General features: G+C 33.8%; 3 protein-coding genes across 5 annotated transcripts; all 3 read left to right on the top strand.

Annotated features, from left to right (window-relative positions):
- Positions 1-3,142: 3,142 nt before the first annotated feature.
- LOC132627449 (uncharacterized) lies at positions 3,143-10,696 on the top strand. 3 transcript variants are annotated; one of them, XM_060342801.1, is made up of 7 exons: positions 3,143-3,456; positions 4,221-5,610; positions 8,042-8,097; positions 8,210-8,440; positions 8,557-8,848; positions 9,029-9,173; positions 9,290-10,016. In XM_060342801.1, exons 2-7 carry the CDS (start codon positions 4,291-4,293, stop codon positions 9,304-9,306), a joined length of 2,061 nt encoding a protein of 686 aa, XP_060198784.1. In that variant the 5' UTR covers positions 3,143-3,456; positions 4,221-4,290; the 3' UTR covers positions 9,307-10,016. The 3 variants fall into 3 exon arrangements, with proteins under 3 accessions (XP_060198784.1, XP_060198783.1, XP_060198782.1); XM_060342799.1 differs by lacking the exons at positions 9,029-9,173; positions 9,290-10,016 and adding exons at positions 10,028-10,224; positions 10,360-10,696 and having other exon boundaries at positions 3,168-3,456; XM_060342800.1 differs by lacking the exon at positions 9,290-10,016 and having other exon boundaries at positions 9,029-9,273.
- A 2,355-nt stretch (positions 10,697-13,051) lies between these two features.
- Positions 13,052-16,498, top strand: LOC132627448 (tRNA (carboxymethyluridine(34)-5-O)-methyltransferase). Its single transcript, XM_060342798.1, has 3 exons — positions 13,052-13,319; positions 14,186-15,297; positions 16,081-16,498. The coding sequence occupies exons 2-3, from the start codon at positions 14,219-14,221 to the stop codon at positions 16,166-16,168; spliced, it is 1,167 nt and encodes a 388-aa protein (XP_060198781.1). The 5' UTR covers positions 13,052-13,319; positions 14,186-14,218; the 3' UTR covers positions 16,169-16,498.
- Positions 16,499-17,299: 801 nt separating this feature from the next.
- LOC132627447 (uncharacterized protein At4g37920) lies at positions 17,300-23,476 on the top strand. The gene is made up of 6 exons (XM_060342797.1): positions 17,300-17,613; positions 18,356-18,765; positions 19,206-19,374; positions 19,834-20,078; positions 22,423-22,610; positions 22,743-23,476. The coding sequence occupies exons 1-6, from the start codon at positions 17,496-17,498 to the stop codon at positions 22,900-22,902; spliced, it is 1,290 nt and encodes a 429-aa protein (XP_060198780.1). The 5' UTR covers positions 17,300-17,495; the 3' UTR covers positions 22,903-23,476.
- Positions 23,477-26,163: the final 2,687 nt, after the last annotated feature.

Genomic DNA, 26,163 nt, shown 5'->3' with positions numbered 1-26,163 from the left:
GAGAAAACTACCTAAACTATCATTATCTAGTTTGCAAAACACACCTCAAATTATTCTTGAATGGCATGTGATCTACACACTCTTTTATATAAAAATGTTGCCAAGTGTTGTCCACGTGGATAAATAATGTCATAATGGCACCTACATGGAAATTAAAAAACACTATTTGTTTTAAAAAAACAAACTAAAAAATAATAATTTTTGTAAAAAAAATATCAAAAATTATAGAAAATAAAAAAAATAGTTTAAAAAATGGGAAAGTTATTTTTTTTTCAAAAAAGAGAATTGATTATTTAGTTTTCACATTTTTTACAAAAAAAAAAAAACAACTTTTCCATTTTTTAAATCATTTTTTTTCTAATTTTCTATTTTTTTTATTCTTTTTCTTACAAAAATTATTATTTTTTAAATCCAGATTTTTTTTTAAATCCAGATTTTTTTTTAAATGCTGATTTTTTTTAAAAAAAATAATGCAATTTTTTTTAAAAAAAAATATATAGTTTTATTAATAAAAAATATTATTTTTTAATTTCCATATAGGTGCCACCATAGCATTACTTATGCCATGTGGACAATTTTTTTGAGAAAATTTCAGCTTCACTTGTCTTTTAGAGAGTGAGTTCACACATTTAATTCATGTGTGTTTTGCAAACTAGATAGCAATAGTTTAGGTAGTTTTCTCAACCTTATGATAGTTTAGGTATGATACTAAAAAAAAGTGATAGTTAGGGTGTGTTTTTGACCCTTATCTCTAAAAAAAAAACTCATAAGTTGGTAGATATTTTTAACGATTACTCCACCAACCATTTAGCAACCTTTTTATTTACGTCTACCATATGAGAGGATTATATTAAAGAGTACTTACATTACTATTCATGTCAAATTTTCTTTTTTATTGAACTAAAGTTTAATCTATTGATGTTGTATTTTTTAGAAAGGCCTTCTAGTAGTGTATTAATTTTGTTATGAACTATGACTTGCTCATTTGGTAAGATTGTATAAGAATTGAAAATATTTTGATAGTTTTCACAACTTGTGGGTTTTTTATGTCCATAAGAAAAAAAAAATACAACTTAAGAAATTCAAATTGCATGTCCAAACAGGATTTCAAATCATGGTTTCATCTGATAGTTTCAAATCATGTCCAAACTGCTCCTAAGTATACAGTTTCGTTAAACTACCGTAATATTTTCAATTTTGCTTATGCACTTTTCAACATCGTACTCCACCAACATGTAAAAATATTAAAAATTAATTCGCACTGAATGTTTAGGCCAAATTATAGTACTTATAATTAATTTATCATAATTAAGTGACTTATTGTATTGAAAATATGTAATTCGTCATGATTTCAGTGAAAGAAAATATTGTGCAAACACTTATTTTGATTGATTTCCAAAATCAAAATCCCAGAACTAATTGGATTAGTTTGGAAACCACGATTCCTGAAGGCCAATTAGACAAACCATTTAAAACGAATATGAACCTAATTAACTTTCTATTTTTCTCCATTTAAGTTTACTTTTGTCTGTTATACAAATTGAGAACTTGTAATGTATATCTAAATCACATCCTCCACAGACTCCACTAGTGGAATTACGTTGGGTATGCATTTTTGTTGTTGTAACGTAAACTTAACTCACATATCACATCCTACTTTCTTATCACTGGACCAGTACTGTGGAAGATGTAAATTAAGATTTTGTGAACCTATAGATTTTCATTTTCCTCACTGGCCAAAGCTTTCGGTAATGTTCTAATAAGAAGAAAAAAAGGTTTCTCCCTCGTCTAATCATGTGATACTAATTAACTTTTTGGACTCCTAGCTTCTTCCCACCTTACTTCTAAGTTTTGTGATCAAGTAAAAGTAAAAGAGTAATCAATGATAATATGTGAAAATTATCTAAGATTAAATTGACCGTGTAACTCTTTCATTTTTAGCCCATTATAATTTTTTTTTTTTAATTTTACGACTTTTTTATAAGAGATCTTCATTTTTTTTTTATACATAAGTGATCTGGAAAAAAAATACATAAAAGATCTGAAAAGATCATTTTCTTCAATTCATATTGTTTAAGGCAAGAGTTCTCATTTGCTCATCTTTTCGATGATGGCTATCCCTCCCACTTCTTAAAAAAATAAAACTAATAGCTTTAGGTAACCTACTTCTGAATGCTTAATTTTCTAAGTTGTCATATCTTTCCGTGACTAAAGACTTTAGGTTTCAACCCAAGACTGAGAGATTGACCTTGTCGTTATTTAAAATTTATATAGCCACTACACTGTTGGCTTGTTGACATGTAAGCCACACATACAATGTTAGTCAATTGACTCAATTTTAAACCATCCCATCTATGAATGTTAACCTAATACAACGAGGACCTATTCTATTGGTAAGTACTTTTCTTTTTTCTTTAAGAGAATCAATACATAGAACGAAAACTAAAATTTTGTGTTTACCAAATAGTAACACTAGTACTCATATTTATGACCAAATGAACCCTAGTACGCTACCAACTGGTTGGTCATGAGTCTTTATAAACTAAACTTCGAAATTTGAATTTTAAATGAAATGTTAAAATAATAATTTGAATGTTTTTCAAGTAAAATGTACATAACAATTGATATTCTAGTTTCAATTCCACACCCAATGGTATGTCTTAGCGATCAGTGAATTTTTATGGACTATGAGAGATAACAGTTCAATCCTATTGTAAAAAAATCATAAGTTTATTTCTTAGAAATAATAAGTTTGGTGGAGAAAATTACTAAATAGTTGTATCATTATGAAAGGTAGCAAATATGACAAATAATCAACTTCACATAATCTTTTTCTCAGGATTAGTTTATTTTAAAGACAACTTAAGAGGTCAATTCATTTTACAAATTTAATCAACGTAAAATAGGAGTAAATGAAATGCAACATTGGCCTCATAAATTAGTCCATCTAATCTAAGAGGATCACATAATAAAAAGATAAGTTTTGTTTTGATACAAAATTTGCTCAAGAATGGAAGTAAACAAAAGCCTTCAAGTGACCACCAAATAATGTGGTGCAACGGATGAAGTTGCTCCTCACTTAATTAGAAGTTTCAGATTTAAATTCCGAATGCGAAAAATTCTTGATATGCAGTTCCTCAAGTGAGCTCTATGCAGCGCAGTAACTTGGTCAAAGGATCTCGAAAAGAAAAGAAAGAATTTTCCACCTCTTAAAACACAATTAAGAAGAAAAAGAAGGTCTTAATGTGCAAAAATATTCATTGTAAATCATCAATAAAAACAAGTTCCCGCTTCTTGCTCGTCAAAGTCTCCGTTCGGACTACTAATTAACGACGACGGTTTCTATTCAAAGTCCTTAAATTTTCTTACATTTCTCATTTATTACCCCCTAATTTTCACCCCCTTTAAATTTGTCCATCTTTCTTTGTATTCCCAATTTTATCGCTTCTCAGATCTGTAAGTTCTTTTCCTATCTTTTATTTTTTCTTCTTACGTTATTTCTATTAACTGCATGTGTTTTTGATTAAACCCTTTTTTGAATTAAATTGAGTTTATTTGAATCCCTGATTTTTATAAAAATTAGCTTTTTTGGTCCTTATTAATTTTTACTATGGATAGGTGATCGTCTTATTTCAGTTATTTGGGTTTTTTATTGAGAGGTTTTTGATTAATTCTTTATGCTAGAGGATTTATATTAGCTTTTTTTTTTTTTTTTTTTTATTGATGGGATTGTGTAGAAATGTCTAGTGCAGTGTACTTGAAAACTGTTAAACTTTAATATTAGTCACAGATAACGGTCAAAAACACAGCTCAACTATGTTTTTTCGCGAGTTTCACACCCCAGTTGAACTATTACCATTTATGTATTTCCTACCTGATAGGGTTTAGGATTTTCAGGTCGGAAAAGGGAACAACTGATAGTTGGGGTGTGAAATTCACGATGAAGTGATAGTTGAGGTGTATTTTTGATCATTAACTCTATTAGTGGAGGAAAAAACATTATGTGGATAATCATGCTAAGGATTTTTCTTACTGAGATTAATATGTTGCGATGTTCAGTGAAGGAAATTACAAGTCTCATATAGTTGTGTTATGATTCGTGAAGTAGAACAGACTGTAGATGTTTGATTAAACGCGTTGCTCTCATGTGAGAGATGCCTCTTGCTTTATTCATAGATTTCTTGGAACTTATATATATTTTTTCTTGTTGATTTGGTTAGTTATTGGTACCTGCCAAATTTAGGAATTTATTCTGGGCGTTAAGCATTTCCATGATAGTAGACTCGCGTCATGGAAAAAGAAGATGCTATTACAGAGGCTGCAGTCAATGATACTGCTACTGAAAAGGAAGCAAACAAACCCATCCTTAGCAATGAATCTGTAAAAAATAAAGTTACTGAACCGCAGGAGGAAAATACGGTGAATGATCGAATAGATGAACAGGAAAAGAAAATATCTGCAGATAATTCTATTTTACATTCCAGTAATGCTGTGAAGAGTCAGGTTGATACAAATAATGAACTGGAAAAGGAGAATTCTTTAGGTGAAAACACGTCAAGCTCTTCACTTGCTAATAAAAATGAGATTGATAAATCCGACTTAGATCAAGTTATCTCCCCAGGGGAAGTAAAATCGTTGAACAGTGAAAAGAAGGTTGATTGTGTGAAAGTGGACTTAAAAAGTCTCCGCGAAACTAAGAAGAGTCTTGAAGAAGTTGTTTATGAGGAGGAAGCAGAACCCGTATTTGATGGAACAGAAGAACCTTTGATGGTTGTTAATAGGAGTTTGTCAGCCCGTCCTGTACATCGTGACTCAGAGGCACAGGGATCTGTTTGGCCTGATAAGGCAGTGGCTCTTACAAACTTTGTTAGATCGAAGAGTACAGTTGCAGTGAGTACTGTTCTACGTCGCCTTTCTGGTAAAAGTGATGATGGGCAAGATGTTACTGCTGAAGAAGATAAGAAGAATGCTGTTGCATCACAAGAACGTGAAACGCAAGCTGTGTCTCAGAAAACTGCAGAATGGCCTGGGTGGAATCCCCTCAGCTTAATTGGGATTTTACGTGATGATACCGGAAATAGAACCGAGGAGAAGGAGGTCTCAGCAGAAGCAGTTTTACCAATAGCCATGAAGGGAAGGATTATATTGTATACAAGGTTGGGATGCCAGGAAAGTAGAAAGGTAAGGCGTTTTCTACACTGGAAAAGACTCGGATATGTTGAAGTGAACATTGATGTGTATCCTAGTAGAAAGATGGAACTGGAGAAAATTGCTGGTGATTCTGATGTTCCTCGAGTATTCTTTAATGAAGTTCTAATTGGTGGATGGAGTGATCTAAAGAGCTTGGATGAGTCTGGAAAGCTCTCGGAGAAGATTGAATATGTAGTTGATGAAGCTCCATCATTTGAAGCTCCTCTACCACCTCTTTCTGGTGAAGATGATTTGTCTAGTAGTGGGTCTATCGATGAGCTAGCTGTTATTGTTAAAAAAATGAAACAGTCTATTGTTTTAAAAGACCGGTTTTATAAGCTGCGCAGATTCACCAACTGTTTCCTGGGATCAGAAGCTGTGGATTTCCTGTCAGAAGATCAGTACTTGGAAAGAGAAGAGGTCAGTTTTCAAATTGCATAAAAAATTAGCTTATTCTAACTGGGTCAAAATAATAAGCGATCATAAAAAGGTTCAAAATATTTGTTTCTATTACTGTCGGATGCTAGTAATATTCTATAGATGTGGTACTCTATGATTTGATTATTTTAAAGCTTAAGACTCTTTGAGAACAAACTAATTAAACCTAGGGATCTTCTAAACAAGCTTATTGACCTCAGCATATGGTTACCGTGGCAAAGTTTCGCAACATGTGGATTATGGCTGTTAATCCATATCTACTCTGGCTTTGCTTTGATGCTTAAAACCATGCTTAATATTCCATGTGTTGTTGTCTCCTTAACAATTAATCTTTTCTTCATGCTTAATCACCAGGTTAATACTCAATAATAATGTAGTTATTACTCCTGTAAATTCATGTATTGTATTCAAGTATTTTTTTTCCTGTCCAAAACTCAATTCTTTTCTCGTGTCTTAATATTGCATGTTTATTTCTACGTGTAAAGAAATAGTTTTCATCTATCAACTGTTCTTGGAATTGTTTTTTATTATCTTTATATATAGAACATTGTTCCTTCCATGACCCCAATAATTGGACAGAAAATTAAAATATATTGGTTTGATGTATCTAGTGTGTTAATCCTTGCAAAAATGCACAATAATTTTACACACACACACATAGTCGATGTCATTAATTTCTCTTTTAAACCTGAAAGAGAAAATAATTATGCTTTGGCTTTGCTTTGATGCTGAAAATCATGCTTAATATTCCATGTGTTGTTGTCTCTGTAACTATTATCTTCTGTCTGATGTCACCAGGTTAATATTCAATAATTATGTAGATATTACTCCTTTAGGATTATTCATGTATTCTATTCAAGTATTTCTTTCCTGACCAAAACTCAATGCTTCTCTTGTGTCTTAATGTTACATACTTGTTTCTACTTGTAAGGAAAAATAGTTTTCTTGGAATTGTATTTTGTTATCGTTATATATAGAACATTTTTCCTTCCATGATCCCAATTATTGGACAGAAAATTAAAATACATTGGTTTGATGTATCTAGTGTGTTAATCCTTGCAAAAATGCACATTAATTTTACACACACACGCACACACATTTTTGATGTGATTATTTTCTCTTTTAAACCTGAAAGTCTCCTTTCGTCATGTTTACTCCAAATATATATGTGGACCGAGAGTATCAATATTCACATTTTTCTGATAAAATAGTGGAGATTTTACGGTTGAAATTAAAATATGAAAGAAACTTACTAATGAAAAGAATAATGAAAGAAATTTAGATGAGGAGTGAACTGAGTGCCAATGGTCACTGTTTGGTACCATGGCTCATGTTTAGATTCCCTCTAAAATTTTATTGTGGATTCCACAGTAAATATTTATGCATTGGTGCCAATTGGTAAACGAAGAAAACAGAATCACAAAGATGGAGAAATCCATCTAATTAGTCCACACTTAATCTTTAGAAGATATGGAACTAGAAATTATTGGACAGAAAATTAAAATATATTGGTTTGATGTATCTAAGTTGTCCGCACTGTATCTGTGTTCTGTGTTATTACAAGTCATCTCCGTCAGTTCAAGCAATAGAGAGATGCTACACGAAGAGTTATCCCTTCATGGGCGAAGCAAGTGTATGTTCAGATAATGAGGTGCAAAACATTGGCTCTTCGAGTATGACCTGAAAATATGAAAGGAAAGAGAGAAAACGTATGAAAACATCGACTCTTTGAGACTCTTCTCTCTAGTCTCCGCGTGAGTTTCAGCATTCTCTATATCACCATTGTCTTCTTCTTCTTCTTCTTCTTCTTCTCGAATTTGTAATGCCTCTCTTTCTACTAATTCAATTTCTCTATTCCTTTGATCTACTTCTATCTCTCTTCTTTTTCCTTCTTCTGACAGTGAATACTTCTTTCTTCTTATTCTAGTTTGGGGTTCTCTTCTTTTTCTACTTTTGATCTTGGACTTCTCTTTTGCTTTCCTCTTCTACTTTCTTATTACAGATTCATAATTACTAAATTGATTAAATACCATATTGAGTGCAGCAATAATTTTCATGATTGTTTTTCGGAAATTTGAAAAATCAATTTTGTGGTTGAATTTTTCTTTATATGGCCTTGTAGAAATTACATATAGTGTAATTTATTGAGCCTTTAGATTAACATTGTCATCATTGATATTAGATGTTGGACTTAGTTCTTCAATTGCAATTTGATGTTATAAGTCTAAAATGCATATTTTGTTAGGTACTATGTGTATTTTTGGTAAATAGTACGTTCACTTTAAAGAAGCTTGTGCTTTGCTTCTTGCTTAAAAACCTCATGCGCGATGTTGCTTATATGCACTTTTCGCTTTTGGAAACATCTTTTGTGCTCTGGATCATAACACTTTATCCTATTGATTTTGTCCTTTAGGCTGTTGAATTTGGTAGGAAGCTCGCAAGCAATCTTTTCCTCCAACATGTACTTGAGTAAGTATCTGTTTTTTCTTTTCATCTATCTCTACGTCATGTATGTGTTTTTGGCTGCTGTGTCTCAGTGCCTAATCAGTCTGATATGTGTGTCTGTTCCTTGTTTTCCCAGTGAAAATGTGTTTGAAGACGGCAACCATTTGTATCGTTTCCTTGATGATGATCCTGTTGTATCTCAGTGTCAGAACATACCGAGGGGTTTAACAGAAGTGAAGCCCAAACCCATTATAGAAATTTCATCTAGATTGAGATTTTTGTCTCATGCAATCTTTGAAGCTTATGCATCAGAAGATGGAAGGCATGTTGATTATAGAAGTATCCATGGCAGCGAGGAATTTGCAAGGTTGGTTTCTCGGGTTCCATAAGCTGACAGGACGCTAGTCCATGTGTGTTCATACTTGGGTACACATGCTTGTGGAACTTGTATTTCTTGTTATTGACTGAATGTTGTTCTTCTAGGTACTTGAGAATAACTGAGGAGCTTCAAAGAGTGAACTTGAAAGACATGCCCAGGGAGGAGAAGCTTTCCTTTTTTGTTAATCTCTACAACATGATGGCCATTCACGCAATATTGGTTTGGGGACATCCATCTGGACCAATGGAGAGGAGAAAATTGTTTGGAGAGTTCAAATATGTAATTGGTGGGTGCACATATTCACTATCAGCTATCCAGAATGGAATCTTAAGGAGCAATCAGAGACCACCATACAATCTAATCAAGCCGTTTGGAGTTAAAGACAAGCGTCTTAAGGTAAGACTGTGTTTACTTGGCCACAGCTATATCTTGGATTCCGGCATATGTAGAATTGGGGAACCAGACATTTGTTTGGGTAGTAATTTACTCTTCTTTACTTTCAGATATCCCATTTGATCATATCCAGATGTGGTCCAGATGACAAAAATATAAGCCTATTGTCTGCTTTATTTGCAGGAGTTTGTATTTTACATCAGTCTGTTGGTCTGCTCTCGAAGCGACAACATATTAACTTTAGATTTTGCACCAGCACCACTAAATAGTTGCGCACCTGAAGAGCTAGCTCTGATTAAGTCTCCATTTGTTTCTTTAACCTGGTTGGGTATGATTACTGTGTGACTCAGATAGTTAGATGTCATTTGATTCTTCTTTGACTGAATTTAGATTTAAATGACATTTTATCTAGTCCTACATTGGCTAAAGTGTAACATCCTGCAGTATATTGTGTATCCTAGAATGGGCAAGCGGGATCCAAATGAACCAAAATAGGCAAGCAAGATCCAAATGAAAATTCGGCAAACTAGAACTTCTATGTTTACTGCAGTAACTTCAACAGGACTATCCCCATCTAAGTACAAGCTAAATTGTAGCTAGCACAAATGGCAAGGTCCACAACTGGAGGAACAACAAAAATATGTGATCTTGAAGATAGGCAAAGCTATCATAACTTGTGGTTTTCTTTGGTTAAGTTTCTAGTAGATGAGGTACTTTTCGTGACCAGCATTTTGTTCTTGTTGAAACACTGGAGTAATAAATTTTCAACTTTTCTGGGACGGAGAAAGAATAGAACTTTTTCTGCTGCCACTTCTAGCCATTCCCTTTTTTGAGTAATATAGTGTAACTAATGCCGGTCGTCAATCTTCATATTGAGAGAGCTGTCTGCACATATTGTTGCTTAAGAGTAATCTTGCATCAGTACCAGTTGTTGTTTCTGTTCTTGTGGGTTTTCCATGAAGCATCCGTAGCAGTGGACTGGTTATAAATTTGACTTGATATATAATAGTACAAGTTTTTGATTCCATGACTTCTGGTGCAAAATGTTGACTGCACAATCTGGTTATCGAATTGGAGTTGCAGTAATTAGTGGTTGTATTTGGAAATCTATCATTAATATTATGTAATGTCTCTTGGTACATTATCTGTCTAATCCTCCCACAACCCTCCTCTGGCTATCAGGTAGTTCTTCCTTATTCGGAGCCACTTATTCATTTTGCTCTGGTTAATGGTACGCGATCTGGGCCCGCTCTTCGATGCTATTCACCTGGAAACATAGATAAAGAGTTGGTTGAGGCTGCCCGTGACTTCTTAAGATTTGGAGGACTTATTGTTGATCTTAGTACCAAAGTTGCATACGTTAGTAAAATCTTGAGATGGTAAGTTGTTAATTCATTCATCTAATCACGCGGAACCTCAGGTCTAGTGGATAGCTGATGATTTAACTCATAACATAAAGTTACAAGAACTCCATACTTACTAAGAAATGCTAATTCTTTTTTGTTAATTTTCAGGTTTAGTGTTGATTTTGGAAAGAATGAAGTTGAAGTATTGAAACATGCTGCAAATTACTTGGAATCATCGGTATCTCAAGCTTTGCTAGAGTTGCTCGCCAACAGTCAATTGAAGGTGGTGTACCAACTTTATGACTGGGGACTAAATAACTAGCGCTAGATTCTACCTCCATTCTCAGAGTCACTGTCAACTTCGTATGCTATTACAAGAAAATTCACCGTGATTTTATATAAACTAAATTTCATGTTTCTTTGGTCACAACTCAACTTGGCTTGTCACTGTAATTTGAGAATTTGGTGAAATTGCCTCATAAATAGCAAAAGTAATTTTAGATTAGCCACATAGATATTATATTTGCTGGTTCCCAATTGATTTCTCTTTATCTGTTATTGTGTGTCATTTATAATGTGTCACGCCCCCCCCCCCCCCCCCCAACAACCTCCCACAATAAAGAAAAATGACTATACTATTGAGTATATTTTAACATGTTGTCCGCAACCTATCTTTACATGTATCATTTAGGTGATTTGATAGTGCAATAATTTTTAACCGCCAGTATACAGATGTAAAACTCCTCTTGTAAACCAGTAAATTAGTTTGCTGGAGTAATTTCATTTATAGCTATAGAATGTCTAGTTGGAGACGGCCAAAAAAAGAGGGCAGCTCAGTGCATGAATATCCTGTTGACGCACCCAAAAGGGGTGTTTTGTAGATATACTACCTTGATGCAAACATTAGATCGAATCAGTGACCTATAAGTTGAATTAAATACTTTCAGTTGTCTTGTTAAATTTGTTTATTTAATTTAATACATTTAGATATGATACTAGTATTTAAGTTGCGTTTAAGTATACCTTACCTGAAAACATGCCTAACACGCTATGTCATATGTGGGACTACTTGAAAAACATAAAAGAGAAAACAGAGAGCAATATCATAAAATATTTGATCATGTGCGAAGCGACAATATTGAAAACTGATAAAATGATGGGTTGTTTTGGCACGGAGAAAAATTCTCCATAAATAATGCTCTAAATATTGTTTTATAAAAATAATCTTTATGTCAATTTTCATTATTTGTTTGGATTATTAAAGTTGGTGGCATGTGGGATATGAGGATAGTGCTTTTATGGTAGTTTGTATAATTAAAAGTTAATAACATTGTTCAAATATTTGATTGAAATATGTTTTTATTATGGAACAAGAGTCAAGATACTTTAAAAAAAAAATTGTTCATAAATAAAGGAAGTCATTTTTCCATTTTGTTAGAAAATATCATTCTTGGAGAAGACATTTTTCTACAAACGAACACCAAGTATTGGAAAACATCTTCTTTGAGGAAATGTTTATGTATTGGTGCTCATCAATTTTCTTTTAGTTGTCAAGTACAGAAATAAGGAGTCTTGATAACTTGCAATGGTATTCAATCTCTTTATTTACTCCAGCAGAATAAACTTGGAGTAAAAATCAAAATAACTGCTTTCTAGAACACAAATCAAATTCATCTAAATCGTTTCTTGTTATCTGTCAGCTTCAAGACCAATTTAATCAAAATGACATTGAACTACTCACTTATGAACAAGCTTGGAATATGCTTTTAGTAATGTGATGTGCCGTGGCCTAGGCATGTGTGTAATATAAAAAAAAAAGACAAAAAGAAACAAATTATCAAATAAAAGTTTTCTCTACTCGCCCTATTCAGTGTGTGTGGACAATATTCCCTTGTAGTTTGTTCATACAGTAGTAATTTTTAAACTTAAAACTAATTTAAATTAAATTTCTCATTGTATTTGTAATAAGAAGTTTTTATAATACATCCGTGAACTCGTTATTAGTAATAGCTTATTCTATCTGATATTTAATTAAGATGAAGTCGATAAGAAGTGCATCTTATTTGGAAAGATTGTTGCCGAATAAAGACCTGGATTGCCCCCGTTTCATCGAAACTAAGAAAGCGGGATGAAAGCTCTAAACCCAAATCTTCAACTTCCAAATATCATAACATGCTCAAACTTCATACTCATTCAAACTTCAAACTTTTATAACAAATCTTAAGGGGTCGTTTGGTTTGAACATAAGTTATGATGGAATTAATTATGTCGGGGTAAGTTATACTGAGATTATTTATGTTGGGATTAGTTATCCTGATATTATTTCTTATTGATTGTTTGGTTTGTTGTATTAAAAGTAACATGCATTGTATAACTTTTAAGAAAAAGTTGTTTGTTTACAAAGATATCCTCCATCTTATGTAGTAGAAAAGGGATTTTGAGAACCTCAGGGCTATTTTAGTCAATTTTACTATTTTATCCTGGGATAAGTTATCATTACTATTCCATCCTCTGATGAGTATAAGTTATCCCAGCACTATTTTTAATCCTGAAATAACTTATCTCACGATTAGTAATTAAACAAAGGATAAGGTGGTACTAAATTTTTATCCCATTACTATTTTTGCTTATCATACCAACCATCCCTAAAAGTCTTATAACCACATAAATATTATTACACGTTTAAAACTTTAAATTTTAAAAATCAATATTTTTTTTAAATTTCTTACTCATTCAAACTTTGCCACATTAATAAAACGAGGGTAATAATAATTCTTCTTTTCAAACATTTATAAGAAAGAACGAGACAAATTTCCAAACCCCACCTAACAAATTGACCCCAACGAAAATGAAGTTTATAATCATTGTCACAATATGACGAAATCAATCACACCTATAGTTTCCCCTTTTTATGTGGAAAAAAAAAAAACAATACAACATGTATTATTCCAATTCTTGGTAAAATCAATTGAATTAGGGTTTCCATTGTTATTAGATTAAAGATTCAATGCTTAAAATAGCACTCCATTTTTTAGAGTAAAGCCCAAGTTGCTATTTTTGGCCCGCCAATACATTGAACTACTACCGCTTGCTCCCTCTTCATATCTTTCTCCAAAGAAAATCGATCTGTAAGTTCATATTTCTTTTTTATTTTTATTTTGTATAATATTAACCCTAAATTCCATTTTTGCAGTAACTTGTAACGGTTAATTGGACTTGTGAATTGTATTACAATGTTTTTTTGTATGTTGAATTCCTATTTATGAGGCATTTTTGGAGTAAATAAACTGGAGATCTCAGGTTCAAATCCCAGCTAAAAATGAATCAAAATAATCATAAAATTTGGAGTTGTAGTTCTTTCTAATGTACTAAAAGGGATTTTCTTTTGTACTTACAGTATTAAGTCAATTTGTTAAGAGAACACCTTTTTTTTTTTTTAATTCGTTTTATGGTTACCCAAAATACCCCCATTGGGTGTTAAATGCTAATACTAATTGGTGTATTGAATAGGGTCTTTTGAGTTAATAATGTCATGGATTAGAGTGTTTTGTATAGGTTACTGTTACCTTAGTACTCCCTCCGTTCACTTTTACTTGTCCATAATGGAAATAATAAATGAAGTGCATATTTTATCGTGATACCTATATTAATTGGTGTATAGTCTTAATGGAGTTGTAAAATGATTTGGAATGAGTAATTAATGCCAAGGGTAAAACAAGAAAAAGAACTTGTGTTACTCTTGATATGCTAAAGTGGTCAAGTAAAAGTGACTTTTTTTTTAGTATAATAGACAAGTAAAAGTGAACGGATGGAGTAGAATATAAAGAATGTTTTAAATAGGTCGAAAATTTAGGAAAGGAAATAGGAAAAGAGCTTCAATATATTATGATTACAAGCCAAGTGAAGTAAATATTCCATTTGTCTATTGAAAGTTTGCTTGGTTGATAAGTTTGTTGTGAACCTGAGTTGCTATTTTTCTTTGTTGTCTGAACAGATTCTTGTCATGTACCATTTATGTAGCTGATGGATGCTCTTTGGTGTTGGAACGGCAAGGTCATTTTGTTTCAAACGAATATATACTGATTCTACTCTCATAGTTGGTTATATTTTCAGTAGAAGAAGTTTTAGTTCAATGAAAGAAGTTGGAATTGAAAGTGCCTCTAGTTTTCCTACATCGCAATCTGTGGGAGAGGCTCCTGTTCTACGTCATGTGTCTGTGAGATCAAAATGCTCTTCGAATGTTCAATCAACCCCAGAAATCGAAAAGAAGTATGTCCATGGTGTTTATGATGCCATTGCTCCCCATTTCAGTTCCACTCGGTTTGCAAAGTGGCCTAAAGTGTCAGCTTTCTTGAGCTCATTATCTCCCGGTTCTCTCATCTTAGACGCTGGATGTGGAAATGGGAAATACTTAGGATTAAATCCTGATTGTTTCTTTATTGGCTGTGACATTAGTGCAGCTCTTATCAATATATGTACAGATAGAGGACATGAAGTGTTGGTTGCAGATGCTGTGAACCTACCATATAGGACTGGTTATGGTGATGCAGCAATTTCTATTGCTGTGTTGCATCACCTAAGTACTGAAAATAGGAGGAGGAAAGCGGTAGAGGAGCTTGTCCGTGTTGTTAAAAAGGGCGGGAGTGTTTTAATTACTGTCTGGGCTAGGGAACAAGAAGACAGGTCATTAATTGAAAAATGGACACCACTTAACCAAAGGTATGTAGAGGAATGGATAGGACCAGGGAGTCCACGAGTTCGCAACCCTTCATCTCCTCGCATCCTTGAAAGCATCCCAGAAGCAGAGGAAAATGGTGCCGGGGAGCGGTTGAAAGGCCTACGTGCAAAGTCTTCAAAAGTAAAATTAGCTGAAGATATGCAGTCAATCTCTCTGGATGAAGGTCATTCTTTCCCTGCTGGATCTGAAAAAGGCTATGCAGAGCAGCAGGAATATTTTGTTCCCTGGCACTTACCTTATCATCGAGCTGAAGTAAGTGGGGCTTCAGCTGTTGCCTTGGCTAGTGGTTTGGCAAAGAAAGATGATAAGAAGGGCTCTGTGGTGTATAATAGATATTACCATGTTTTTAGTGAAGGTGAACTTGAAAGGTAATTTCTTCTCTATTTTCCTTTTGACTGTTATCATTCTGCCAAGTTGCTATATGTTAACAAATGCTTATCATGGTTAATAATTTTTACAATCTGTAACATGACAACTGTATCTTCTGTTACTTTTCATAAGTGTTCCGTTATGACTTAAACAGTTTGTATCGTACCTGGAGTAGAAATTAGTGTACAATCATTCCTCTGGCAATGATATGGTCATAAATTTTGATCTGTAAAAACATATCGATATTCGGGAGGTCAAATGTGAGCTATTGGATTGACCTCAAAAGAACAATAAGTTTTTAGAGTTCTGATTATCTTATTGTAGGCAATGCATAGGAGTCTGTTTCATCCTTATTCAGAAGTAACAATGACGACTTTACTCTTCATCCCCCTAAACTAAAGTGCCTGCATATAGATGAATGAAAGAATAGATGAAACAGAACAAAAAAGTCTCTGCTTCCAGTTGATCAGTTTCTCTAGATTAGTAAAATTAGGTTTTTTTTCCATTATCGCGGGGCTTGTACTTGTCTGGGACTTATTCTGAAGTTCTTTGTTGTTTGTTTCATACCCCCCTCCCCACCATTTTTTTTGTGTGTGGTGTGTGTGTGGGGGGGGGGGGGGGGAGGTTGGAGGAGCGGGTGGGTAAGGAGGATTTTGAGTAGTTGTAGTGAAGAGTGGGCAAGATGAGGTAGTACTTCTCTTTATGTAGTTTCACCCAATTAGAAGTTTGACCAATTTGTGACAATGAGCTGCACTAATCAACATGTTCCCTTTCTTTGACAGGTTGGTGTCTGGTCTGGATAACGCCATTCTTGTTGATAGATTCTATGATAAATCAAATTGGTGCATCATTCTTGAGAAAACATCGTGATAGTGTTGAACTTTTCAGAAGATTCTTGCTCTTGTCAAATCTAGTACATGAAGTCAATAACCCTAGTTGTGAAACGGTGATATTGTCTTTGATGCAAGGAGTTATACTGCTACAGATTATGGAAAGTTATCAACAGAAACATGTCTAGTCTTTAATTCTCACCGCTTGCCTGGTTGCCTGGCCTTGTTGTGGTTATGTATGAGTCTTGTAAAATGCAATTTTTGTAAGACTTTGGGGGACAGACCTGACAACAATGGGTTTGTTATCCAAGTTACTTCAGTTTTGTGAGATAGCATTCGCTTGAATAAATTATGGCTTTATTTTAAGGAACTGAATGCATTTCCCAACGCGTCTCTAACTTTTAATATTGATCACAAACCATCCCTTAAGTTTACAGGTTGAACCAAATCACTCCTGAAACATTACACTAATCATAAAATGTTCATGAAGTATGCAATTTAGCACTTTTGATCCAACCCTGAAGGTCTCTGTGACTTTTAAAGTTTCTTTGTGCGTTCATCTCTTGGCATTTTTCAGTCCGGTTGAGCACCTGGCAAGTTCTGCATTCTGTTTTTATCCATCTTTCCACAAGCAAATGAGAACTGATAAGAGTGTTTTTCGGTTTTGGGCTTTCTTGCCTTCCAAAGACATAACATTACTACTAGTCACCTCTTCAAATGTAAGCACGGAAAGATTTGTCAAGGGTGTGATTTAGTGATTAATGTAATGGGGGCAAACGTTTGATGAGATCATGTTATAATACTGATGATTTCGTCTCATCTGTATATGCTTTAGTAGGTGGAGTTAATCGGTACTTCTACATGTGGAAGGTAGCAAGTATAGAATCAAGGTGCGTGTAGATTAATTCGGACACTACTATTATTAAAAAAAAATAAAAAAAAATTGGTAATGCACAAAAATTGTCAACTAGGAGATTGATAGAATGATCATTTTATTTAAAAGAGACTTATGTAGAATTTTTATGTAAAAGAGACTTATGTAGGATTTTTATAGTGTAAAGGTGTATGTGTTTGATTTTAAGGTATAGGTAAGTGGCGGAGTTTGAATTTGGGGATTTTAAAAATAAAATTCTTATATCAAGGGATTCAACCACCTACGTATGTGTAAAAAAACACATTCACCATATTTACATTTGTTACTTTTTAACGAAGGTTTCAGTTGGACCCCCTTCTCCGGCCCGGCCCAACAACCCGTTGCCATTCATCATAACTTCATAATTTTGGTCATTTTTTGGTTTCCAGTTCCCTCTCAAACCTGACTCTGTTGTAAGCCCTTACCAAAAATCTAGCAGAAAAATAAGGGATTAATGGAGGTAGCAGCAGCTTGTATTAGGCCTTTTCCCACTGCTTTTGCTTGTAGAAACTTGTCTCCTTTTCTTATCCGGAAACGAATTCAACTACGTCAACAGGGAGCTAATTCCGTAGGTAATTAATTAACTACGTTAATTCTCCCGCCCCAACTATTACTTATATTTCTTAATTTGTCAATTGGTTTCAGCTAAGCTACTACACTCCAAAAATGCATGACAAATATATTCTACTACTACTCATATTATCTTATAACTATTAATTTTAATTCGAGAATTCTTATTCGTTTAACTATTCTAATTTTGAACTTGCATATGCTAGAAAAATAAATTGAACTTAGAGATGATGTATTTTCTGTCAAACTAATCGTTGAAACGCTTAATTTTATTATGCGTTTGGATGAAGTTAAAAGGCAGAGCATTATTTGAAGTTGAAGCTGAGAAAAGTTTTGTGCAAGTTAATATTGTCCTTCCAGTATCACTAATATAATACCTAAGTGCCCATTTGCCCATGAAATTGTGAAATTTTAATTTTCAATGTGAAAAATGGTATTTCAAAATTGGAGTTGTTTTCGAATTTTTGTGAGTGATTTGGAGTGAAAAAAGTGAAAACAACTTTTTGGTGTTTTTCAAATTCCGCAATTTTATGGCCAAACATGATTTCCGATTTTTTTTTTTTTTTTTTTCATTTTTAAAAAGTAAAAAATATTCATGGCCAAACGGCCTCTAAGTCACGTTAACATCTTAAAATCTGGGATTAGTCAAACTCACTATAAAATGGGATGGAGTTAGTAGAGAATAATTTGTCTATTGGTTCTATGAAATCGTTTGGATAGTAATGACGTCTCGCAAAATGTTAGGTTCTCTCTTATCTGTAAATGGAGTAAGGTTGCGACAGTCATCTATTGCTGCTGTAATTGGCGATACAACTGCAGTGCCAGATGGCGCCGTTAACGAGCAAATGTCCGCAACTAAGTTATCTGATTCTGTTACTAGTCAAGAAACTGGTATTGAAAATGGAGAGGACAGGAAAAAAGATGCTTCTGAAGGGTTGGATGAGAATAAAATGATACGAGTATGCGATAAGTTAATTGAGGTCTTCTTGGTTGACAAGCCCAAACCTACTGATTGGAGAAGATTGCTAGCATTTAGTAAGGAATGGAACAGTATTCGGCCCCACTTCTACAAGCGGTGTCAGGATCGAGCGGACAGTGAGAGTGATCCTGGAATGAAGCACAAGTTGCTCAGGCTTCAAAGAAAGCTGAGAGAGGCAACTAACTAACTTCCATAGCGAGCATGAAGTTCTCATGAATTAATAACTGCTTTTGCTTTCAATTTCCCGAAGAGACTCAATTATGTCAAACTCATTTTGGAATAGTTTCAAATGTCCATGAATAAGATCAAACCTTATTCCGTTGTCTTTAGTTGAGGTTCCTCTTTAAGAAAGTCCGACCAAGGGCTCAGTTGAATCATAAATACTAAAACTTAATCAATTATATATGTTTAGTTGTTGCTAATTGCAGTGCTCTATCGGAATGAGATGACTTTTTATGATCGATTACATTTACATATTACAGATCAAAGGATTGAGGATGACTTGAGGATTATTAGTAGAATTCTTGCAATATTGGTGTTAAGATACAATTTTCAGCTTTCATGTGAGCTTGGTCTGTTTTTGTTGAAATTCAACTGGTAAGTTTCTTTTTCCAGGTTGATGATGACGTTCAGAGGCATAACGAACTTCTTGAGGCAATCAGAAGGTCACCGTCCGAGGTTGGTGATATTGTTGCAAGGCGTCGTAAAGATTTTACAAAAGAGTTTTTTGTTCATCTTCACACTGTTGCAGAATCCTATTATGACGATCCAGCGGAACAAAATGGTAAATATACCTCCTGCCTGGGATGTTCTTCTTCTTTTGGGTTCATACTACTGATAAACTTTCCCTTTGTAATCTGCATTAAGACACACTTTCTTTTTTGCAACATATACATTCTAGAAATGTCGTTTCCCATATATGAACTCATTTATTCTTCCACAAAGCTTGGTATATGTGAAGTCACTCCTAAGGCCCAAGGGAAAGAAGTGAAAAAGTATCAACCAAAAATTTCTCCTCTTGCCATAGAAAGCAAATGCTAGTATGCTACAATATAATATTTTGTTTCAATCAGATAGAAGAAGCTAGGAGAAACTTTGAGTTTGGGAGTGTAAGTTTCTCTTACTGTGAATTTAGGAATTGAGAACCATGAGTTCAACAAACACCATTTCCTTGATTTTCATACCATTTTATCTGTTGTTGATAGGTTTCACTGACAAGATTTTGCTTTTTCTTAATAATTAGCTGTGGCAAAACTAGGGAATACGTGTTTGGAAGCTGTGCAAGCTTATGATACTGCAAGTGAAAGTATAGAAGCGTTAAACGCTGCAGAGTTGAAATTCCAAGATATAATCAATTCTCCCTCCGTGGATGCGGCTTGCAAGAAAATAGATGATTTGGCCCAAAAAAATCAACTTGATTCGGCCCTGGTGCTCATGATTACAAAAGCATGGTCAGCAGCCAAGGAGTCAGACATGACAAAAGATGAGGCAAGATCATTCTTTCCTTCAGATACACATCCACATCTCACTCTTCCAGTATCTTTTTGTTCTAGCATTAACTTGGATTTTTTTTTTTTTGAGAGAAAGGTAATTGTATTATAAAAAGTAAAACAGCACTGAGGGAGTGCTGAAGTATTTACAGGTTGAGCAAAAAACCAAAATAGGAATCTCTTATTAATCTTATAGGGATTCTTAGAGGCTAAGAATTGATTCTGCATCATTCACAAACTCCTACTCGCGCCAGAAAGAGAACACAATTATACAGTTAAATTTGATCTGTTGGATTGTGTTTGCCTTTTCTTCAAAACATATATTGTTTCTTTCGCTCCATACTGTCCAGTCCACCATATGCATGCTAGGAGAGTCTACCTCCACTGGAAATTGTTACTGTTTTTTTTTATCAGATTAAGTTATATATTATAGCACATTATTAGAAGCCTGACACTAAGCTAGTGTCTTTTCTTCATTCTTGTTTTCTTTGTTCCAACAATGTAGCAGTTCTGTGGTGTTACTTGGCATAACCCATTTTAGGAGATTTTCTTTGCAATGCATGAACAAATGGCTTATGGTTCTGCATCTTCCCCGGAGAGTTGACATCTGCTACGCAGAAAGATGCCCCTTCTTTGAAGGTTTTCATGAATCATACAAGCATTATAGGCGACGAGTACTGACCAAGAGAAATAGCCCACTTTATATGGTGCTTTTGTTTTCCATATCTGTTGCGTAGACCAAAAACTAGAATTTTGTTGGTTGTGACTGAGTATAGGTCTGGTAGCAAGACTTCACAGTAAAAAAGACCTTTGGTATGTTGCTTTCATATTAGAACATTCTCTCTGTAATTGAAGCTATGGCATGGTTCCAAAAGATTGAGCACTTTCCAATCATTCTGGTGGCTTCTGAAAATGAAGTTCTAAGTGTATTTGTCCCTGTAGTTAGCCACTGTTGCATCAAGCTGATTTTGACAGAGTTGGTCTCTTATGAGGCAAGTGGTCTTTCCAGAAGGATTTTTTGCTGCATTGCCCGCTTTGAAGCCAATCTTGTCAAAAGGAAAGGAAAAGTGTTCTGATGCTTCTCCATACACCCACTCCACTGGGAAAAGTGTACTTGGAACACTATGCCTGCAGTTATTTTTTGGGTTATTTGGAAACAAAGCAACGCGAATTTTTGAGGAGAAGAAAGACACTGTTATCGAACTCAAACAATCGTATATCTTAGTTTTTTATGCGAAGCCATGTTGGACTTTCTCTCTTCATTACATGACTTGTAATGCACATACCTTTCTGGATGTACAACTATCCAGCACCTTGCCGGCTCACATCGATAAAAAAAATATCCAGTACACTGGTAATAAGAATAAGTTTGCCACTAAGAGGGAGATATTGACTTTTCCATCTGGGTAAGTCTTTTTCTCACATCTTTCAAGACTATCTACTTTGTGATTTGCTCCCAGAGATGAGCCAAGATGCGTAGTAGGTAAGTTGTCAATGTCACATCTAGCACTGACTTGATTTAGAAGAGAGATGCTTACTGAAATTGACAGTATTCAATATGACACAATTTTTAGTGATATCCAAATAATTCTTGCTTCTTCTGTGGGAGCTACTTGAGATTTTGTTGGAGAATTTTCCTCTCAACTCAGGAGTGTCCTTACCTCTTCATTTGTGAGGCTATAGAACAAAACGTTTGAGGCGAAGGTGACTATATTTATGACTAACTGATTCAGATGATGGTAATTAATGTCGTTAGCAAATGTGATGTGATTTTTGCTGACCAACACGAACGTTAATAGCCTGATGCCCACAAGCTAAAATTGTTAAGCTGGAATTGATCTAGTGTAATAGTGATTGTTATCCTCCATGTTGACGAAAGTACTTTTGCCCATTAAAATAGTGTAGTTAGTAGCTTCTGTGAGCTCATCCAAGTTGCTTTGCTCTTGTGGCCTTGGCTTATTTCATCTTCCATTTGAAGAGAACCTATTTGTTGTAATGCTTATATGTTGAAGTTGCTAGTGGAATTTTACAGGTAGCATAGCAGGTCTCCATCTTAGAGGGGGTGGTGGTTTTATGTTAGGATTTCAGGACAGATAGACGTAGCTAGCGGTAAAAGATAACATTCATTTGGCCATTCTTATTTAAGTTACATGACTTCACGTTTCAACCTAGTGTTTTGATGATAAACTTTCACAAGGCTAGATACAGTTCTATATGAGTATGTTAAGGTAGCGCATTTTTTCAGCTCTACTCCTCCCTCCCTCTCTTGTGAAAAAGTAATTCCTTTTTCTCATAGGCAAATGGCCAGGCTTGTCCAATGTATATTTTTTCTTTTTTTTCAGGTAAAGGATGTTCTTTATCACTTGTATACGACAGCAAGAGGAAATCTTCAGAGGCTTATGCCAAAAGAAATCAGAATTCTAAAATATCTACTCACAGTTAAGGATCCTGAGGAGCGAATGAGCGCTTTGAAGGATGCCTTCACACCGGGAGAAGAACTTGAAGGGAAAGATGTAGATTGCTTATACACGTATGTATTAATCGAACATTTAACCCATGTTTCTCTTTACATAGAATTTCTCACACCTTTCTTGAAGATGTTTGGTTTCTTTAACACATTTTTACTTCTTAACTGTGATTAATAAATGCCTAATCATTACAGGACCCCAGAGCAGCTATACAACTGGATAGGGACAGTGGTGGATGCATATAATTTCAGTAGAGAAGGCACTCTTATAAAAGAAGCCAGAGACTTGATGAACCCTAAAATAATTCAGAAAATGGAGGAGTTAAAGAAGTTGATCGTAGATAACTTTATGTAAGCATTTGTTTGCTCTTAAGTACGTATGAGCTTTGCTTCCAGTGGCATATTCATCAGCTCATGGCATCAATCGTTCATATGCATATGTTCCTGCTCTAATGTGGTGCCTCGCAAAATGGAACATAAAGCCTGGCGGGTCTAATCTGCACAGATCGTTGAACTGTCCTTAGCTCGGATTTGTGGATAGTCCAGAAAATTTGAATATCCTAGACTTTGATTCAGAAACATTGGGATGTTGCCGAAAGTGGCATTAGCAGTCACTGGTTGTATAGAACATTTAGAATTTTGTGTATGATAGAGCTTCTCTATTTGTTGTGGGATAGTAGTGGCTTGATGGTCTTTCTCCTACTGAGAAACATGTGACCTGTTGATGCTCAGTTACGTCTTTAGGATGGTTTTTATACACGAATGTATCGTTAATTACGAACTTTATCACTAGTCATCAATCAGTGCCAAAAGGTAGAAAATTAAATTTTCTGAACTTATGAATCCATTGATGATTAGGTTGAGAGGCCATGTATGCTTACAAAATGTTTGTACAGATCTTCCTGAAGTACGTAGACTTTGTTTCAAAAGCTCTGTCATTTCGTTTTTTTTTTCCAAATCATGTGAATTATCCCTCTTCTTTCTTTTTCGCGCTTTTTCATCTAAAAACGTTGATTGTCGGCGGTGACCTTCAAGGATATTATCTCCATTCTTTTATACTAGAGTGAACGAAAAACGCATCTCCATTTTAAATATTCTAATTTGTATAGAACTGTTAGTATGAAAAATTTGTTAGTGTGAGTCCCAAAAATAAGGGATAATTTATCTAAAATGGGTTAAACCATATAATTAGTGGGACGAAAGAAAGAAGTTGGCAGTAACTCTTAATGGATTGTGATACTATATAAGTGGTTTCATTCTTGCTAAAGGAATATTTATATTATCAATTTTACTATGTAGCTCAGCGGTTGTATTTTCTTTTCATCAAATGAAAGGTTCCTCTTATAATGTTTTATTAAGAGTCCGGAGCCAAAATGACATATTTTTACAGCAATTAGACCAAAATAGGTTGTCTTTTTTTTTTTATACCCAAATGGGTATTTCGTTGATCATTCAACGAAATACCCCAGTTACTGTTCATAGCAGCAACTCTTTTTTTTTTTTTTTTTTTTTTTTTGCTATTTCGTGGATTGTTCCACGAAATAGCTTTTTTTTTTTTTTTTTTTAATTTCGTGAAAAAAATGATTTTTTTTTTTACATATCATGACACAATCCACGAAATAGATGTTTTTTTATTTTATTTCGTGAATAAAAAAAGAAATAGGAAATTATAATATATATATATATATATATATATATATATATATATATATATATATTACGAAATATTTCATTGGTATATATATATATATATATATATATATATATATTCCTATTTCATTTTTATATAAACGAAATGAAAATAAAATTATTTTCCTATTTCGTTTTTTAATACACGAAATGCAAAATATATATATAATTTTCTATTTCGTTTTTTTATTCACTAAATACAAAAAAAAAAACCTATTTCGTTCATTAGATTACGAAATGCAAAAAAAATAAAAAAACAAATCAATTTCCTTCATTAATACACGAAATAATATATATATATATATATATATATATATATATATATATATATATATATATATATATATATATATATATATATATATATATATTTTCCAATTTCCTTTTTATACGAACGAAATTAGAAAAAAATTTATCCTATTTCGTTTTTTAATACACGAAATGCAAAAACAAAAAAAATATTATAATTTCCTATTTCTTTTTTTATTCACGAAATAAAATAAAAAAACATCTATTTCGTGGATTGTGTCATGATATGTAAAAAAAAAATCATTTTTTTCACGAAATTAAAAAAAAAAAAAAAGCTATTTCATGGATTGTTCCACGAAATGCAAAAAAAAAAAAAAAAAAAAAAAAAGAGTTGCTGTTATGAACAGTAACTGGGGTATTTCGTTGAATGATCAACGAAATACCCATTTGGGTATAAAAAAAAAAAAGACAGCCTATTTTGGTCTAATTGCTGTAAAAATATGTCATTTTGGCTCCGGACTCTTTTATTAATTATAAGTTCATATGATTCACCTTCGAAAACAAGTAGTTCCCGTCAGCCATGAATATTATCAACCACTTTGACATCCATCCAATATGGTTATCTCGAATCCTTCTTTTTCTGTTCATATGATTTTGCTTGCTCAGTAGAAATTCACTGGTAACTTGGTCTGCACTACCTTCGCTTCACATAAGTATATTTTCCATGTCTCAGAAAGCACCTTTGATTGCTTCTCCACATTTATAACTTGAAAAGGTAAATGTTCTACAGCCTGTGGCATCTCATATCTTTTGCTACTTTTGATCAAGTAAAGTAACAACGCCGCTAACATATATATTTCCATCTCAAATTTCTTCAAACAAGAAAAAAAAAATACGAGAAAGACTCAAAGGATTAGGGAAGTTTTGCAGTTGTTCACATGTTATCCCTATTTGGTTGCGAGCTTCGATTTTTCAGGTTTAGTATCATTGAACCCCTTATTGTTCTACTGGAGTGGGATTGTGATATTCAAGTTTCTAAAGCATAAGATGATTTCCAATCATAAACCCATCCCAACGTAGTGCAGACTAAACGGGTGAATCTTATTTTAAATTTGGGAAAATGTGGACATTCTCCCATTCTTTTCCTAAGTAATGGAAACATTCAGTAAAATACTGCATATTGCCATGAATAGAGGATGGATAAAAGGAGTCAGTTGGGAAAGATACAAATGAAAATGTACTTGCTTCACTTGGACTGCACTGAAGGAAGCATGCCTAACACAAGACAATCTTAGAAGGAGAGGTGTAATAGTTGTTAACATGTGTACCATGTGCAAGCAGACCAATGAAAGTGTCAACCATCTATTTTTGCACTGCCCTGCAGCAGCTAGCCTCTGGTTTTTCTTCTACTCTATGCTTGGTCTACAATGGGTAATGCCCTTCAACATCAAAGATGCATATGCTAGCTGGATACTCTGGAGAGTTGACAAATCCATTAAAAGAATTTGGAGAATGATCCCAGCAGTAATTTTTTGGACCCTATGGAAGGAGAGAAACAACAGATGCTTTGAAGGAATCTCAACTCCTATTTGCTCTCTAAAGTCTAGGTGTTTAGTTAGTCTTTTTAGTTGGCATTTTTTTGCCCCTGTAAACAATGTGGGTAACTTTCTAGATTTTA

The sequence above is a fragment of the Lycium barbarum genome, chromosome 2, assembly GCF_019175385.1.
Source record: "Lycium barbarum isolate Lr01 chromosome 2, ASM1917538v2, whole genome shotgun sequence".
In the NCBI taxonomy this organism is placed as follows: domain Eukaryota; kingdom Viridiplantae; phylum Streptophyta; class Magnoliopsida; order Solanales; family Solanaceae; genus Lycium; species Lycium barbarum.
The sequence above is the reverse complement of the archived record's forward strand: the minus strand, read 5'-3'. Positions and strand labels throughout refer to the sequence as shown.

Bases quoted from the DNA above. Each gene is read 5' to 3' on its own strand.
- LOC132627448 (XM_060342798.1), top strand. From the start codon at position 14,219: ATGCTCTTTGGTGTTGGAACGGCAAGGTCATTTTGTTTCAAACGAATA. The intron at 15,298-16,080 runs GTAATTTCTTCT...TTTCTTTGACAG, and splicing joins AGTGAAGGTGAACTTGAAAG to GTTGGTGTCTGGTCTGGATA.
- LOC132627447 (XM_060342797.1), top strand. From the start codon at position 17,496: ATGGAGGTAGCAGCAGCTTGTATTAGGCCTTTTCCCACTGCTTTTGCT. The intron at 18,766-19,205 runs GCAACTAACTAA...TTCTTTTTCCAG, and splicing joins TTCAAAGAAAGCTGAGAGAG to GTTGATGATGACGTTCAGAG. The intron at 20,079-22,422 runs GCAAGATCATTC...CTTTTTTTTCAG, and splicing joins CAGACATGACAAAAGATGAG to GTAAAGGATGTTCTTTATCA.
- LOC132627449 (XM_060342799.1), top strand. From the start codon at position 4,291: ATGGAAAAAGAAGATGCTATTACAGAGGCTGCAGTCAATGATACTGCT. The intron at 8,441-8,556 runs GTTGGTTTCTCG...TTGTTCTTCTAG, and splicing joins GGCAGCGAGGAATTTGCAAG to GTACTTGAGAATAACTGAGG. The intron at 10,225-10,359 runs GTAAGTTGTTAA...GTTAATTTTCAG, and splicing joins GTTAGTAAAATCTTGAGATG to GTTTAGTGTTGATTTTGGAA.